Source organism: Lithobates pipiens, unplaced genomic scaffold (genome assembly GCF_037356315.1).
Source record: "Lithobates pipiens isolate NorthernLeopardFrog02 unplaced genomic scaffold, aLitPip1_a1.2 Scaffold_13, whole genome shotgun sequence".
Classification (NCBI taxonomy): Eukaryota; Metazoa; Chordata; class Amphibia; order Anura; family Ranidae; genus Lithobates; species Lithobates pipiens.
The window spans coordinates 93,262,303-93,277,589 of record NW_027507718.1 but is presented as its reverse complement, the minus strand read 5'-3'; the positions used below and the strand labels follow the sequence as shown (position 1 = coordinate 93,277,589).

At 42.5% G+C, this 15,287-nt stretch overlaps 1 protein-coding gene across 2 annotated transcripts in view; it reads left to right on the top strand.

The window, feature by feature from the left end:
- The window catches only part of PLPPR1 (phospholipid phosphatase related 1), a 243,565-nt gene that overhangs the window by 193,156 nt on the left and 35,122 nt on the right, over positions 1-15,287 (top strand). For both annotated transcript variants that reach the window (XM_077475271.1, XM_077475270.1), the window contains exon 3: positions 4,380-4,568. In XM_077475271.1, the coding sequence (XP_077331397.1) occupies positions 4,380-4,568 (189 nt within the window). The remainder of the gene's footprint in view (positions 1-4,379; positions 4,569-15,287) is intronic.

The window sequence follows — 15,287 nt, the reverse complement described above, 5'->3', positions numbered from 1 at the left end:
TCCAGTTCCAAAGATCTCAATCAGAGAAGTCCTATGGCATCTGAGGAAGTAATGCCATTTATCTTTTCTGGGAGTTTGCAGAGCACCAAACACAGCTTCCACAGTGCCACTTTGGGACTTTGGGAAGGTCCAGCTTTTGAAGGAAAAACACAAAGCAGAGCGCGGAAAGGTACCAGAAATGGAACAGGGTTTATCGAATAAAAACAGAATCTGCTTACATGTAAAAAAAAGTCCATCAGTCCACAGCAAACAGTGGGAGCATCCAACCAATCTCAGGTCTCATGGTAACATGTAATGCTAATAAATGCAACAGATTTGTGTAATAGAACCTCAAATTATAAAGGAAATGGACCGCTTGGGTTCCTTTACACTTGTAGTTGCCATTGCCACATTTGACAAGCAGCTTGGAGGCAATATAACACCTCCATTATTCCTGTTTTAACCTTTGAAAGGCTGCAGCAGTATACCACAACCACATGTAACACAGGACAGTGGTGGCGCAGCCCCATTGACTTGAATATGTTGCTTTTGTTAGCTGTACTGAACATGAACTGTGGTAACAATTTTGCCACAATGCAAAACATCACGGCTATAGCATGCGTACCACCCTCTTCGGCCATCATGTTAGTTTAAGGGGGCAGTTAAGTTTAAGTTTTGCACTTAAAAAAACAAGTGCAAGGACAACTGCAATTTTTTTTATATATGTATTTGCAGACTTGCTTTTAAATAGACAGTCTAATATTTTTTAACAATTTGCATGTCAGGCAAACACAAATGACTAGAAATTAACTTTGTACTTACCACATCATATCCTGGATGTTGAGTTTCTAGTGTTAGCTATCACTGAAAGGAAAATGTGTGATACAATGTATAGCTTTGTAAAATATTGAAAATGGAAGTTTTCAAATGCCCTAGGTTTCTTTTTCAGGAATGATACAATATTGAGTCTGATAATCAAATATTTATGTACAAAACTGCAAAGAACTTTTATGTGCAGTTGAAGTTGAGTTCTCTCTAGCAGAGAAGTCTGTTTCCTTTCAGGGCTATGATGAAAAGCATAGTCATTTATTGCTGTGTCTTCAGGAGTTCTGCAGCTTTATTAAATAAAATCGGTCTACCCAAAACTGATCTTCGGATTTCCAGCAAATGTAGAAGAGTTAGGCCGCGTACACACGCGGGGACTGTTTGCCGAAACTAAGTTCGTCAAACAGTCCGCTCAAACTTTTGAATGAAGGAACTTGCCCACACACGGCACTTTTTTTGAGCGGACTTAGTTCGTCGTACTAAGTCCGCGCAACTTTTGAAAGCCCACACACGAGGCAACAGTCCGCTCATTTCGAGCGCGTGTGAAGGTAGGCGGGGCCCGCGACGGAGACGTCGCGGGCTCCGCCGCCTGGAATGGACTTAAAGGGGAACCCCAACGCCGAAAAAAATCGGCGTGGGGGTCCCCCCAAAGTCCACAACAGACCCTTGTCCGAGCACGCTACCCGGCCGGCCAGGAAAGGGGGGCGAGCGAGCGCTCCCCCCCTCCTGAGCCGTACCAGGCTGTGTGCCCTCAACATGGGGGGTGCCTTGGGGAAGGGGGGGCCGCACGGCCCCCCACCCCAAAGCACCTTGTCCCCATGTTGATGAGGACAAGGGCCTCTTCCCGACAACCCTGGCCGTTGGTTGTCGGGGTCTGCGGGCGGGGGGCTTATCGGAATCCGGGAGCCCCCTTTAATAAGGGGGCCCCCGGATACCGGCCCCCCCACCCTATGTGAATGAGTATGGGGTAAAATGTACCCCTACCCATTCACCTGTAAAATAAAAGTACCCAAAAAAAAAAACACAACACACGAGATAAAATATTTTATTGCACAGCTCCGGGGGTCTTCCGTCTTCGGGGGTCTTCTCGCCGGACTCCTCCACTATCTTCGTGTAGCTCTTTTGCTAGCGGAGGAGTCCGGCTTCCTTCCTCCCCACCGCCGGCCTCTTCTCCCGACTTCGGGGGTCTTGTCCCCCTCTTCGGTTCTTCTGCCGGGCCACCGCGCCTTCTTATAGCTCTTTTAGAGGCGGTGGCAAAGTTTCAGCGAAAAGTTTTTCGGAATTTCCGAAAAACTTTGTTCGTCAAACTGTCCGCTGAAACTGTCCGCTGAAGCCCCACACACGGGCGGACTGTCCGCTGAAACACTGTTCAGCGGACAAAGTTGAGCGAACAGTCCGCCCGTGTGTACGCGGCCTTACATTCTTTACCAAGTTCTTTGGTAAGAACTTAGCACTTGAGTTCTTGAGTTCCCAGGTCTGCACATCTATTATGATAGCGGTCACGGCCATCTTTGATATTGATTGGACCCTGGGCAAACATTTTCTTGCACCCCCCCCCCCCATTCTGAGACATACAAAAAATAGCAGGTGAACTCCAAATCTGTTTACTGCAGCAGATTACCAGCGACTGCAGTAGGTTGCCTGAGGTTACAGCTTTTCCTTACCACTCACTGGCTGGTTGCTAAAGGTTACAACACATAATTTCTGCTTGCCGCTTGGTTGCTAGAGGTTACTGCACATCAGAAACTGCGGACATGCTACAGGAACATTTGTCTAATAAAATATCACTTTTGGGTGGATTGAACCTTTAAGTGCAGTAACCCAAAGTAGCCAATCTGATGCCATCACGTAATTCCCTTGACTTCAGCTGACTGAATTCTGATTGGTAGAAATAGCTTGTTTGTTGCAATTTGGAATTGGAACTCTTCACTGAAAAATGTTACACTGTATATCAGCAAACCATCCTTTTTAAACAAAATGTTCATATTCCTTATGCTGAATTCAAGACAGATGTAAAAAATAAACCCACATATTATTTCACCGTGGTATTCAATAAAATATCCTTAAATTTATATTGCATCCAGTGTAATTATATGAACTTTTATTGGTATCAGTCTCTTGCAGTTCCTGTACAGCATAGCTCAAACTAAATTAGAAGAACCAGCACAGTCAGAAAATCAGTTGTGCTGCAGTAAAAAGAGCATGTTGATAAGAGGAGAGCACAGAGTGGTAGAGAGAGGATCGTATTAGTCTGCTGCTTCTCTTTTCACTATCTAGTCACAGGTTAGGAGTGTGGAGCCAGACAGGGCAGTGTGGTGTGGCTGTGCTGTGTAAATCTTAGAGCTAGATGTACAGAAATACAATTTTTTTAGCAGGTAAATCAACTCATTATTTCTTAACCACTTTGCCAACCACTTCACCTAGGAGTATGGTGGCAGAACAGCTCTCCGGCGCTGGATCACATATCTAATACATGATCCAGCTCTCCCAGGTAGAGGGTGCTTGCACCGCTCCAGCTGTGCTGGACCTAGTCACAGCACAAGCCGAACAGTGGGTCCAAATAAAGACCAAATTAGTTTATCTTAGTCTCATAGGACCACATGACATGATTCCAGTAATCCATGTCCTTAGTCTGTTTGTCTTCAGCAAACTGTTTGCAGGCTTTCTTGTGCATCGTCTTTAGAAGAGGCTTCCTTCGGGGACAGTAGCTATGCAGACCAATTTGATGCAGTGTGCGGCGTATGGTCTGAGCACTGACAAGCTGACCCCCACCCCTTCAACCTCTGCAGCAATGCTGGCACCACTCATATATCTATTTCCCAAAGACAACCTCTGGAGCAGGTGCACTCAACTTCTTTGGTCGACCATGGCGAGGCCTGTTCTGAGTGGAACCTGTCCTGTTAAACCACTGTATGGTCTTGGCCACCATGCTGCAGCTCAGTTTCAGAGTCTCCTTTTTAGTGCCTAAGTGAAATATTTTGCAGCAAAAGGTGTCCCTTTGTGTTTTTGTGTCAAAAGAGCTCTTTTCTTTTCTCATCACAAAAAGCAGCAGTACAGTCTTACATCTGAAAAAAAGACAAGATTTAGAACCCACCCACAAGCCAGCCAAGTATTTGAGAAAGTAGCTATTTTTACACAACACTTTTTAGAAGTCCTTTGGTGTGGGGTACCTTTCACTGCAGCATGTCAGGTCACCCTATGGATGTCAGAGGGTTGGCGACTACAGCACAAGGCACTTTATTGATGCTGTTTGGTGTACATTCAGTAGTAAAGTGTTTTCCTTTGCTGAGATCAGGGTATCATTAGTGACGCTCCTATGCCCTTTTTATTTTATGAAGGCTTGTAATCCGGTGGTATCCCTCTGTCAGCCAGACACAGAACCAAGTTCGATTAGGCACACTCATTAAGTCAGTTTGCCAAAAGGCTTATGTATTGGATATTGTACACGTGCAAACAATCCAGCCGCAGTTATTGTAAGATTGCTTGGGTGATGGGAACATGATTGCTTAATGGAAATTGCTGTCATAAGACCTTTGGTTTTATGTCTGTTTTAACTTGCTATGCTTTATTTTCAGCTTGTCATTATGGCTGGCACTGTTCTGCTTGCATACTACTTTGAGTGTACGGATACCTTTCAAGTGCACATTCAAGGCTTCTTCTGCCAAGATGGAAATCTAATGAAACCATACCCAGGGACTGAAGATGAAAGTTTCATTTCCCCTCTGGTGCTGTACTGTGTGCTGGCTGCAACACCAACAGCTATTGTAAGTAGTTTATCTACAAAGCTTTCTTAATTATTTATGTGAAACATTGCACTCTGACAACGTGCTTTTAAATACATGTATAGAATTATAAAATGTAACAAAAAACACATAGAGAAATCACTGAATTTTAAGTAAGAATTATTTTAAAGCAAATATTACAGTAAAAGGCTACTGGTGGTTGTTGTAAGGGCTGTGCTTTGATTTTCTCTAATAAGCTTATGTGTTTGTCAGACTGTTCCCACTTTAATTCTATTCGTTTTTTATGCATTAAGTGTTATACAGTTCTCTCAGTTGAAAACTCAATGCACAGTATTCAGCATACCCAGCATTGTCAGCATTTGGCATATCCATTTTAATATTCATTTACAGTATCTTTAAATTTTACCAAAAAGCCTAAATGTGACATTGTAGTCCAGATAATTTTGATACATATATGCAAGTGCAGTGCGGTTCCCAGTGCAGGTGCGATTTCCAGTGTGCGCAGTGTGCATCCCCACGTATACGGCTCATTGTCCTATGCGGGTAGTTGCGGCTGCAGTAACAGGTGCGGACCTCTAGCGGGAACCACCCGCACAGGTGTGAACCTGGCTTTGAAAAGGGTTTAAGCCCTGTGTTGGGATCTGCAGATTTCCCACTAGTTTTAGAGAATGGGCAGGGAACAAATTGCTTGGTTCACTCATCCCTAATCATCGGTAAAAATATATGTTTTTTGAATGGATCAAGATATATAATAAACAACAGCTTCTTCTGCACAGGAGTGAATGTATGAAGCAAAATACAGTTTATTAAATCACACACACACACACGCACTTTAGGAATAGGACTTCTTATCCTTTTCATGTTCTGTAAAGATTCTGTATACATTGGTCTAAACATAAATAGCCAAGAGTCTTTTAGTCTGTATTTAATAACAAAATAAGGACTAGTTAATATTTAAAATGTGAAAGACACAGCAAGTAAATATTATCATAAAAAGGCAATAATTTACACGGGCAATAGAAATTTGTATATAACCATACAGAACAGACAATGCACAGTCCACATGGGCTTTAAAGGAGTTGTAAAGGCAGAAGGTTTTTTATCTTAATACATTCTATAAATGCAATGCGAATGGTCCCCGCTGTCTCTGGGACCCTTGTATGTCTCTGGACACATGGAACTGTGAGTCAGGCCAGGAGCAGCGAAGAGGGACCCAAGAAGAGGAGAATCCAGGCTTCTCTGTGCAAAACCAACTGCACAGAGCAGGTAAGTATAAAATGTTTGTTATAAAAAAAAAAACTAGACTTTACAATCACTTTAACTGCTTCTTAACTGCAGATAGGAAACAGGAAACTTTATTATACAGAGAAAAGACATAACGTTTACCATAGAGAAGCTACAAACTTATAAACACTGCTATCTATTGGCTGATGTAGTTGTTGCGCAAAATACATGAACAATGTATTCCAACACTCAACAACTACTCCTTGTATTCCAACTGACACCATTTCAGATCTCAGTTCTATAAATCTGTTTTTCGCAAGTGGTTTCATCAACACATCTGCAATCTTCATCAGCAGCTCTGACCCAAGTTTGTTTCTCATGAGTCTTTGCATCTCATCCCATGAATCTGGCTCTGGTTTTAATGCTACACAAGCATCATAGGACAGATGTTTGGCTGGAATGTCTTTATTGCTTCTGGCAGATTTCCTGTTTGAAGCCTTCTGTGGCCTGGTTACTTATTTTACAGCATCTGGATTTTCTGCATCAATTTATATTTCTGTGTCACTTATCTTCATGTGATACTGATGGTGAAATTTCACTCATTTAAAGGGTTTAAGTTAGTTCATGAAATTTTGAACACATTGAAGTTCCATTGACAATTACACTTCTACTGATGGTTACCTTGTTTGTGTCTTGGTGTATAATTCTGTATCCCTTTTGAGCTGTACCCCACAAGTAAACCTTCCTTTATGCAAGCATCCCATTTTGTATATTTTTCTTTTGGGATGTTGCTTCCAATAAATTTTAGATGGTTTAAATTCAGGGCTTTCTCCTTTTCACGGTTCATATGATGTTTTTCCTGGTAATTTTCTTGGTAGTCTCTTTTGGAGATAGTATGTGGTCATAAATGTACTTTCTGCAACCCAGTTTTGCTCTGGGTTGTATGGTACAGTAGTTTGAAATATTATGCCATGCTTTCTAAGAATTGCCTGTGTGTTATCACCTGTATATTCAGTTTCATCATCTGTGCACAATACACTCAGCATCTTGCCAAATGTGTTGCTTACTTGAGCCAAATACTGTTGACATTTCTCTGGTAATTCACTTTTGTTATGTAACATATATAGTGTACTATACCTGGGGTAGTCATCTATAAAATCGAGACAAGACCTTTTCTTTCCTGGAGTCAATTTTTCCATTGGTCTGCAAAGATCTGAATGAATTAAAGAGGTTGTAACCCTAAAAAAAACATGCTCCTGTACCTTTAAGGCATGAGCTATAGCTTAGTGCTTTTGCCATGTGAGCTCTGTGAGCTATCATAGCTGCTGAGCCATGAAATTGTGGCCGGTTACATGCCTCCGTCATTCCAGCTTTCTCCTGTGCATCTCTGCATCTCCCCCTCCCCCCTTCCTCTCTCCCTGTCAGTTCCATAGTGTGCAGTCTGTGTGAGAACACAATCTCCTCCTCTCTCCCTTCCTATGCTCTCCTCTCGTCCAGCCAAGCTAGAGCATTGCTTTTGCCCTGAATATACTCCTCCCCTCCTCTTTGTTAACCAGTTCCTACTCAAGCCAGTTCTGAAATTTCTCCCCTACATGAAAACTCTGTATTTTGTTTTGCTTAAAAATTAATTAGAGCCTCCAAACATTATGTATTTTTTTTAGCAGAGACCCTAGAGAATAAAATGGTGAGTGTTGCCATTTTTTAAAACATTATCTAAGCAGCGATTTTTAAAACTAAATTTTGGGGAAAAATACACTATATAATACCCAATTTTTAGTTAAAATATAAAACATGATGTTACACTGGGTAAATAGATATCAAACATGCATTGCTTTAAAATTGCGTACACCCATGAAGTGGCACTAAACTATAGCACCTCTATTAGTGTCGCTTTAAAAGCCTTATGTTACCACATGTTACCAGTTTAGAGTTACACAGGAGCTCTGGTGCTAGAATTATCACTTTCACTGTGACATTTGCAGTGATACCTCACATGTGTGATGCGATCACTGTTTACATATGCATGCTTGACTTATATATGCATTTGCGTTTACACGTAAGCACCAGGGGAGGGGTGCTTTACAATTTTTTAATTATTATTTATATTACTTATTTTATTTAAAAGTTTTTTTACACTGTCTCTTACTTTTAAACTGATTTTCACTTGCATTGACATATATCAGTTGTCCTCAACTCCTGTCCTCAGGACACACTAACAGGCCAGATTTTAAGTATTACCTGGGCAGATGCAGACTAGAATACTGCAATCACTGAGCAGCAAATTATATCACCAATGATGTATTTCAGTTATCTTGCAAACCTGGCCTGTTAGTGGGTCCTGAGGACAGTAGTTGAGAACCACTGACATAGATGTAAAAACAACAAGATACAACAACTTAGGAGGTCAGAAGTACTTGAAAAGGAACCAAAAGTGTATCCCAAGCTGATATTAAACACAATCTAAATGTGCTGTGCAGTACCTGAACGTCCACTAGATTTACTTATCTACATGGACATTTAATGGTTCACGGTTAATGATGGGGTATATATGAAGACAGTATGTTTATTTTTATAAATGTATTCCTGAAGTTGTACTTAAAGAGGAAGTAAACCCTGATGGGTTTACTTCCTCTTTTTTTCCCTGCAAAGGTAAAGCATAATGGACTACTATGCATCGCATAGTAGCTCATTATGTGTCACTTACCTGACACAGGAGCCAGCGAAGTCGCCGCTGTCACCTGTAGTCCGCCGCATCCATCTTGGTTGTGGCGTCTCTCGCAGCTCCGACGAATGACAGCGGAGAAGCCGCGATGACGTCACTCCCGCGCATGCGCACGGGAGTCGCGTCTCGGAGCTCCGACGCTGCCATTCGCCGGAGCCGCGATGACGTCACTCCCGCGCATGCGCACGGGAGTAGACAAATTTGGCAAATCCATTCTTGGACTTGCCGCATTTAGTGCGCCTGCGCGCCGCTGTCTACGGCGCATGCGCCGTAGACAGCGGTGCCCATTTTCGGGCAAATATCTCCTAAACCATATAGGTTTAGGAGATATTACTTGGACCTACAGGTAAGCCTTAATCTAGGCTTACCTGTAGGTCAAAGTTGTTTGGAAGGGTTTACTTCCATTTTAACTCCTTTATGTTCACATCACACATATATATACGGCATCAAGGAAGTGGGCTTTCTTCCTGCGCACCACATATACGCGCAACTGACAGCTCCTGGTCTCGCACTAATGATCAGAAAACAGTAGAACTGGCTCTCAGTCATGTAACTACTGTGAAGACCTGCCCTGTTTTTTCTTATCTAGAGGAAATTATACATTGTACGTTTTTCTTCTCACTAGAGGAGAAGTCTGTGTAAATGACAAAAACATTTTGTGAAAAAAAATAAAGATAAAAAAGATCAGGGCTTTATTTAGTTTAGTGAGTGTCAATGTTAGTGTCAGAGTATCAGTGTAAGTGTTATTGTCAGTGTCAGTGTTACAGTCAGTGTGTTTTAGGTAGAAAAAAAGCTTTTATATTAAGTGTCAGTGTCAGTTGGTTTAGGTATTACAAAAAAGAAAATGCATAATTTTTTGTGTTTTTGCTTTTTGACCCTGTTATGGGTACAAAGAACAAATAACTTAAACATATGCGGTATTGCCAGAAGTAGAAGAATGTATTTATATATTTACCTTTTGGCAGCGGGTCATTGTAATGGCATAAACTATACAGCTAGAGTAGTAGCAGCTTGGTAATAAAACAAAATAAGGAGATGCAGTATCTATTAACATGTACTACTAAATTACTAAATGAAAACCAAAATTGTCCTGAAAAAACAAAAACAAGATATCATTTACATTAAATAGTTGCATGATAATGTACAGTTTTTCTAAAACATGCCAAAATTGGTCAGCGCATTTGTTTTGACCTTGGTTATGAAGGGAATCAAAAGTGTATAATAACAATTGTTAGGTTGCTCGTCTTCTGTAAGTAACCCCTGGTAGCCTAGGCTAGGATTGAAGGGCGGAGGTCCCTTTCACCGGTGGACAAAACATTACACATACACACTATTGTACGTGAATAATGAATGTGTATATTGAAGCACACACAACAGTTTTATTTAGTTTGAGCTAAAGGACAGCCCTGTGGTTTAGCCAATCAGGGACTGCCACATAAAATATGCAAGATAGTATATTTTACTACGTCATCTTGGTTTTTTTGTACAAGCAATTTCTGCCTAGTAACAAAAAGCTAAATATATACATTTTTATACAGTTTAAAATGTTTCTTAGGTCTGGTGCAAGACAGGCTTGTGGTTTAACGCCATAGAGTTACTTCTGCTCTCAAAAAGGGAAGTAGCTTAACCGCATCCATCTGTTCTGAACAGATAACTAACCTTGTGATAAAATACCTTGTACAAGCAAAAAACACATATGACCTTAAGCAATAGGTTTCTATGTCATGCTAACAGTAATTTTCCAATACCCAAAATGGATGTCTCTTAACAAGATGGTTCCCTCATTTACCTTATAATCCTCCCTTTGATCATTCTGTGATTTACATAATGATCATTCCTTTTCTAATTTAATAGCACAGGCTTCATACTCCGAACCCTTGTGCTCTTGGTTTCTATACCATACCGTTGGATCCTTAACAATGGAAGTGAGTTTCAGATCCTTCGGAGCGACCGTGTTTCCCTTTTTACATAAACATTTGATTATCTTATAACAGGCATATAAAAATAGAATGAAGAGAATCACAGTGACAATTGTCATGGCAGCATTTCGGAGCCAAGATATTAATCCCCCAAAACTAAAACTGCTCGAGAAGGGATCCCAGTTTTTTCCTATGTTCCTTGCCTCTTTCTGTAGTTTATTTACCTCTTCCCTGTGTTGGGCAATAACGTCATAGTAGTCTGGGACTTCGATGCTGGTATTATGAATCCAGGTACAGCACTCATAATCCTCAGTAGTCTCACAGAGGCCAGTAAGGGCTGCACTCATACTTTCTATAGCCAACTCATGTAGTTCTAGTTGCTTCCTAATTGCCCTAGTTTCTAGATTTAGTTTGGTTATGTCATCAGAATTTTCCTCCAGAATCTCATCAATTATGCCAGTGTAATTATTTAATCTTTTCATTAGGTCAATTCCCCACCCTGTCCAGGAAGGGAACCATGCCCAGGCCATATCTTTTTCTAAAAACAATTCTCGTTTATTACGGTGTCTAAGGGGATATCTAGGATGCATGCTGGCTTCAAGGAGGTGACTTCCCTTGTTATCCCCTAATACCCCCATGATAGGAACCAGGGCTGCAAGGTAACACCACCCCTGGGGTTTGGTTGGGATCCAGGGGTGACAGAGTTTGCCGCAGCATATATATATGGTATTTCCTAGAGCTAGGGGTCGTTTATGGAACACGTTCCTAAGAGTATCAGAAAGGCCAGAGAGCACCAGAATTGACATTAATTGGTGTATTGTAGTCTTGGTACTGGAGCTAAGAAAGTCTAAAAAGGTGGCATTTAGGGTGGGATCTGAAGTATGGAAGAAAGAAGGACTGTTAAATGATGTCATTGAAATGTTAAGTTTTGCTTGTTTGCAAACCTCGGCTCCATCTGTGGTGTTTCCCAGTCGGAAACACCAGTCTGGGAAGTGGCTTCTACCTATAATTTGGAAAGTGAGGGTTTTATTTGGAAGGGTCCTAGTAACATTCGTTAGGACGATAGGGGGTGTTCCATTAAGGAGGGGGGTAAAATTCAAGGGGACTGCCATGAGAGGGATTCTAGCTGTACTGGGATGTAGCTTGCTGCAAATCCAGCATTTCTCAAAACCAGATTTTTGAGCATAGCTATATTTGAATTTTAGTAGTAACATCTTGTTAGTCAGTCCCTTAGGTGACTCATTAACGGGTACAATACTTCTACTATGTCTTTGGCCGGGGGTATTATTCATCTTAGGTGGTCCACATATCCCTTTTAATAGACCTAAATCTTCTGGATGATATATACAGTTGGCTATAAACCATGTGGGCAGGAATACAAATAGTACCAGACTACCCCAAAGGCATACAGCCTTCCCTGACACTGATGGAGAAAGCATCTTTGTTTTTTTAAAGTTCTGATTATTTGTTATCTAAGAGTTCTGTTCTTCTTCTTCGTTTCTCATCCCGGCAGTTGTTGGCTCTGTTTTGTCCTTTTGAGGGGGTGTGGGATCTTCCAGGGAAATTTGTTCTATGCCTCTCTGAACTTCTTGTAGATCTTGTTCTTGGGAGTTGCTGCTCTCTGTCACTGCCAGGGGCTCTGGAGTCGAGGGAAGCTGGGGACACTTTTTAAGACGGCTGGCGTGGATCCAGGTGTTTCCTAGGTCTGTTAACACTGCGGTCCTGGATACCTTTTCCACCTTCCATGGTCCTGAGAAAGCCGGTCCGATACTCTTTCTTTGTGCTAATTATTTGATCAGCACTTTATCCCCAGGGATGAAGGGATGCGTTGGTTCTATGGGAAGAGGGAAAAAAGGTGACAGAAACTTGTTCGTTTATTTCGTGGAGCATACTTACCAGATTTTTCACGTACATTTCCTGTTGAGAATAAATGTCAATATCAGTGTCTTGGTCTAATGGGGGTAATTCTATGTTTGCGGGGATTCCCATGAGGACCTCAAAGGGTGATAGTTTTGTTCTTGCATGTGGATCTTCCCCTCTTTTGACCAAAGACCTTCAGGGTCTTTGGTCAATCCTTCCTTTGTCCAAAAATGGACATCATCTTCCGTGGCCATTGATTGCATCTGTGCTATGACAGTTTTAAAGTTAGGTGCTGCGAAGTGTTCCTTGAAAAACATTGTTGTGGGGGCAGGTGGGTTAGGGGAAAAGGCAGCAGCTCTTTTAGCTTCTCTGTCAGCAAGAGCATTCCCTTTTGAAACACGACTGCTGTCAGAGGAGTGTGCCTTTACTTTAATTATGGCTACCTTTTTTGGAAGAAGAATGGCTTGGAGGAGAGCACTAATCTGTGTGGAGTTGGCAATTATTTTGTTGTCTGCTGTTTTAAAACCTCTATTGGCCCATATCACACCAAAATCATGCACCACTCCAAAAGCATATCTACTGTCTGTGTAGACGTTCACCTCTTTACCGGTGAATAGAATGCAGGCCCTAGTGAGGGCTTCTAACTCTGCTACCTGGGCTGAAGAAGGAGGTAATGATTTTGCCTCCAGTACGATGTCTGGTAGTTGAACAACTGCATAACCGGTTAAAAAGGTGGAGTCAGAGGGACGTGAGCAGCTACCGTCAACGAAAACATCCTCTGCACCTGAGATAGGGGTGTCAGTGAGATCCGGTCTGGGACTGGTAATAGCAGCAACCTTTTCCGAACAGTCATGTATAATGTCTGGGTCATGTGGTAAACGCAACATGGAATGCAAAAGGCGCACAGCGGGGTTGCTGGCAGGCACATATTTGAGTGTGAGGTTATCAGTGTTCATCAGTGTTATCTCATAACCACTAAGTCTTTGCGAGGTCATATGTTGGGTATTCATGTTCTGAATAAGATGCGTGACTGAATGAGTGGTATAGAGAGTCAATGGGTGACCTAGCACTAATTTGTTTGCATCTTGTACAGCCATTGCACAGGCAGCAAGATTTTGGAGACAGAATGGCATTCCCTGTACTTGGATGGGGAGTTTTTTTTAGATAGGTAGGAGACAGGGCGGTAGCCTGTTCCATGCTGTTGTGTCAAAACCGCGGCAAAAGAGGTCCCCGAGACTACACAGTATAGTTGAAAAGCTTTACCATAGTCTACCAACCCTAGGGCGGGTGCACATGACAAACTGTGTAGTAAGGCTTTAAAAGCTTTTAGTCTGTCCTCTGTCCAGTCTATCAATTTCAGTATTCTACCTGTGGCTGGCACCATTGTATTTTCTTCCTTGAGGCTAGATGCCCAGCGTGAGCTAGGTGTTGTAACAGTGATGTTGAATCGACCGCACAATCTTCAGCAGTTCGACTGCACAGGAGCAGGCCGTCCACATACTGTATTAGTACCGACCCTCGCTCAGAAGTCCAAGACTTGACAGTCTCGTTGAGTACCATAGAGAAGGCGGCTGGACTGTCTACATACCCTTGCCAGGTTAGTTGGCCCCCGGCCCAGGAGAAAGCAAACATAGGTTGGGCTTCCTCTGCAATGGGAATGCTAAAGAAAGCATTCGCTAAATCAATTACTGTGTAGCATAGAGAGTCTGCCGGTATGCATGAGAAAATAAAAGTGATGTCTGAGACTAGGGGTGGGAGGGGAATCACTTGTTTGTTTACTGCTCTGAGGTCTTGGACGAGTCTCCACTCGCCACTGGCCTTCTTTACAGGGTAAATGGGTGTGTTCCAGGGACTGATGATTGGTCTCAGGATACCTTTTGATATGTAATCATTAATTTGAGGGGAGATGCCTTTGACTTTCTCTGGGGGTAGGGGATACTGTTTTTGATATTGTATCCCTGCATCTGACCGCATTTGGGGTGCATATGGTGTGCAATTAATAAAGCCCACACTACCTTTGTTTTCTGCCCAAATTGTGTGATGGTCAAGGGAGGAAGGTATCATTAGAAAGAAACTCCTGTGTGCATGTCTTTTTGGGAACCCTCTGTGTGCATGTCGCTTAGGGCCATGTAAGTCACATAATGGTGAACTAGCGGTAAGGGAACCTTCTTTATTAAACTTAATGGTAATACACAGTTGTGCCAAGAGGTCCCGTCCCATAAGGGGCACAGGGCATGAGGACAAGACGGCAAAAGTTTGGGTACATAATTTCTGTCCTTCTGGAGTGGCTACAGTCAGTGGTGGAGTGATGGGATGGGTGACAGGTGTCCCATTAATACCAACAGAGTTTCCCTCGGTGCATTATTTGTGGCTGTGTAGGATATTGGGGTAGTGGTTGACGAGGGTTCTGGTATGGCAGATAACGGGGATACTGTGGGCGGGTCTGGGGGTTAAATCCCCTGCCTCTGCCTCTTGCTCTAATCTGTCCAGTCCTATAAGGGCACTGGGATTTCCAATGTCCTTGCTGTCCACAATTGCCTATATTTTCCAAGGCATTTGTTCCATGCACAGAAACAATCCTTCATGTATTGTGGGTCAGCCCCTTTGCAGGGAGGATAAGAATGCTTATGTACCTGACAAATTTTACTGACTTCTTGCCAGTCTTCCTCTGAACAAGGACCTTGGGGTCCTGGGTCATGGATTCCCAATTGGTGACACCTTTCCCGGACTTGTGTCCAAAATGGTTCTACCTGGGGGCCAGGGATCATATTACTGACAAATTCATAGGGTGATGGGGTGGCCATGGCTTGGGTTGCTGCAGAATTCCCCATCTAGTAGTCTGGGCAGTGTGTGTCTAGTGGCAGGACACAGGTGATAACACCCGGTTTGTCCAACAATCCGGTCTCTGGTCTGGGAGTAGGATCCCTGATCTTTTTTGGGGCAGATGGACTTATATAAAACTATGAAGATTTACCCTTAATATACGATGAAGGGTAAATCTTTCCTGGTGGCGGG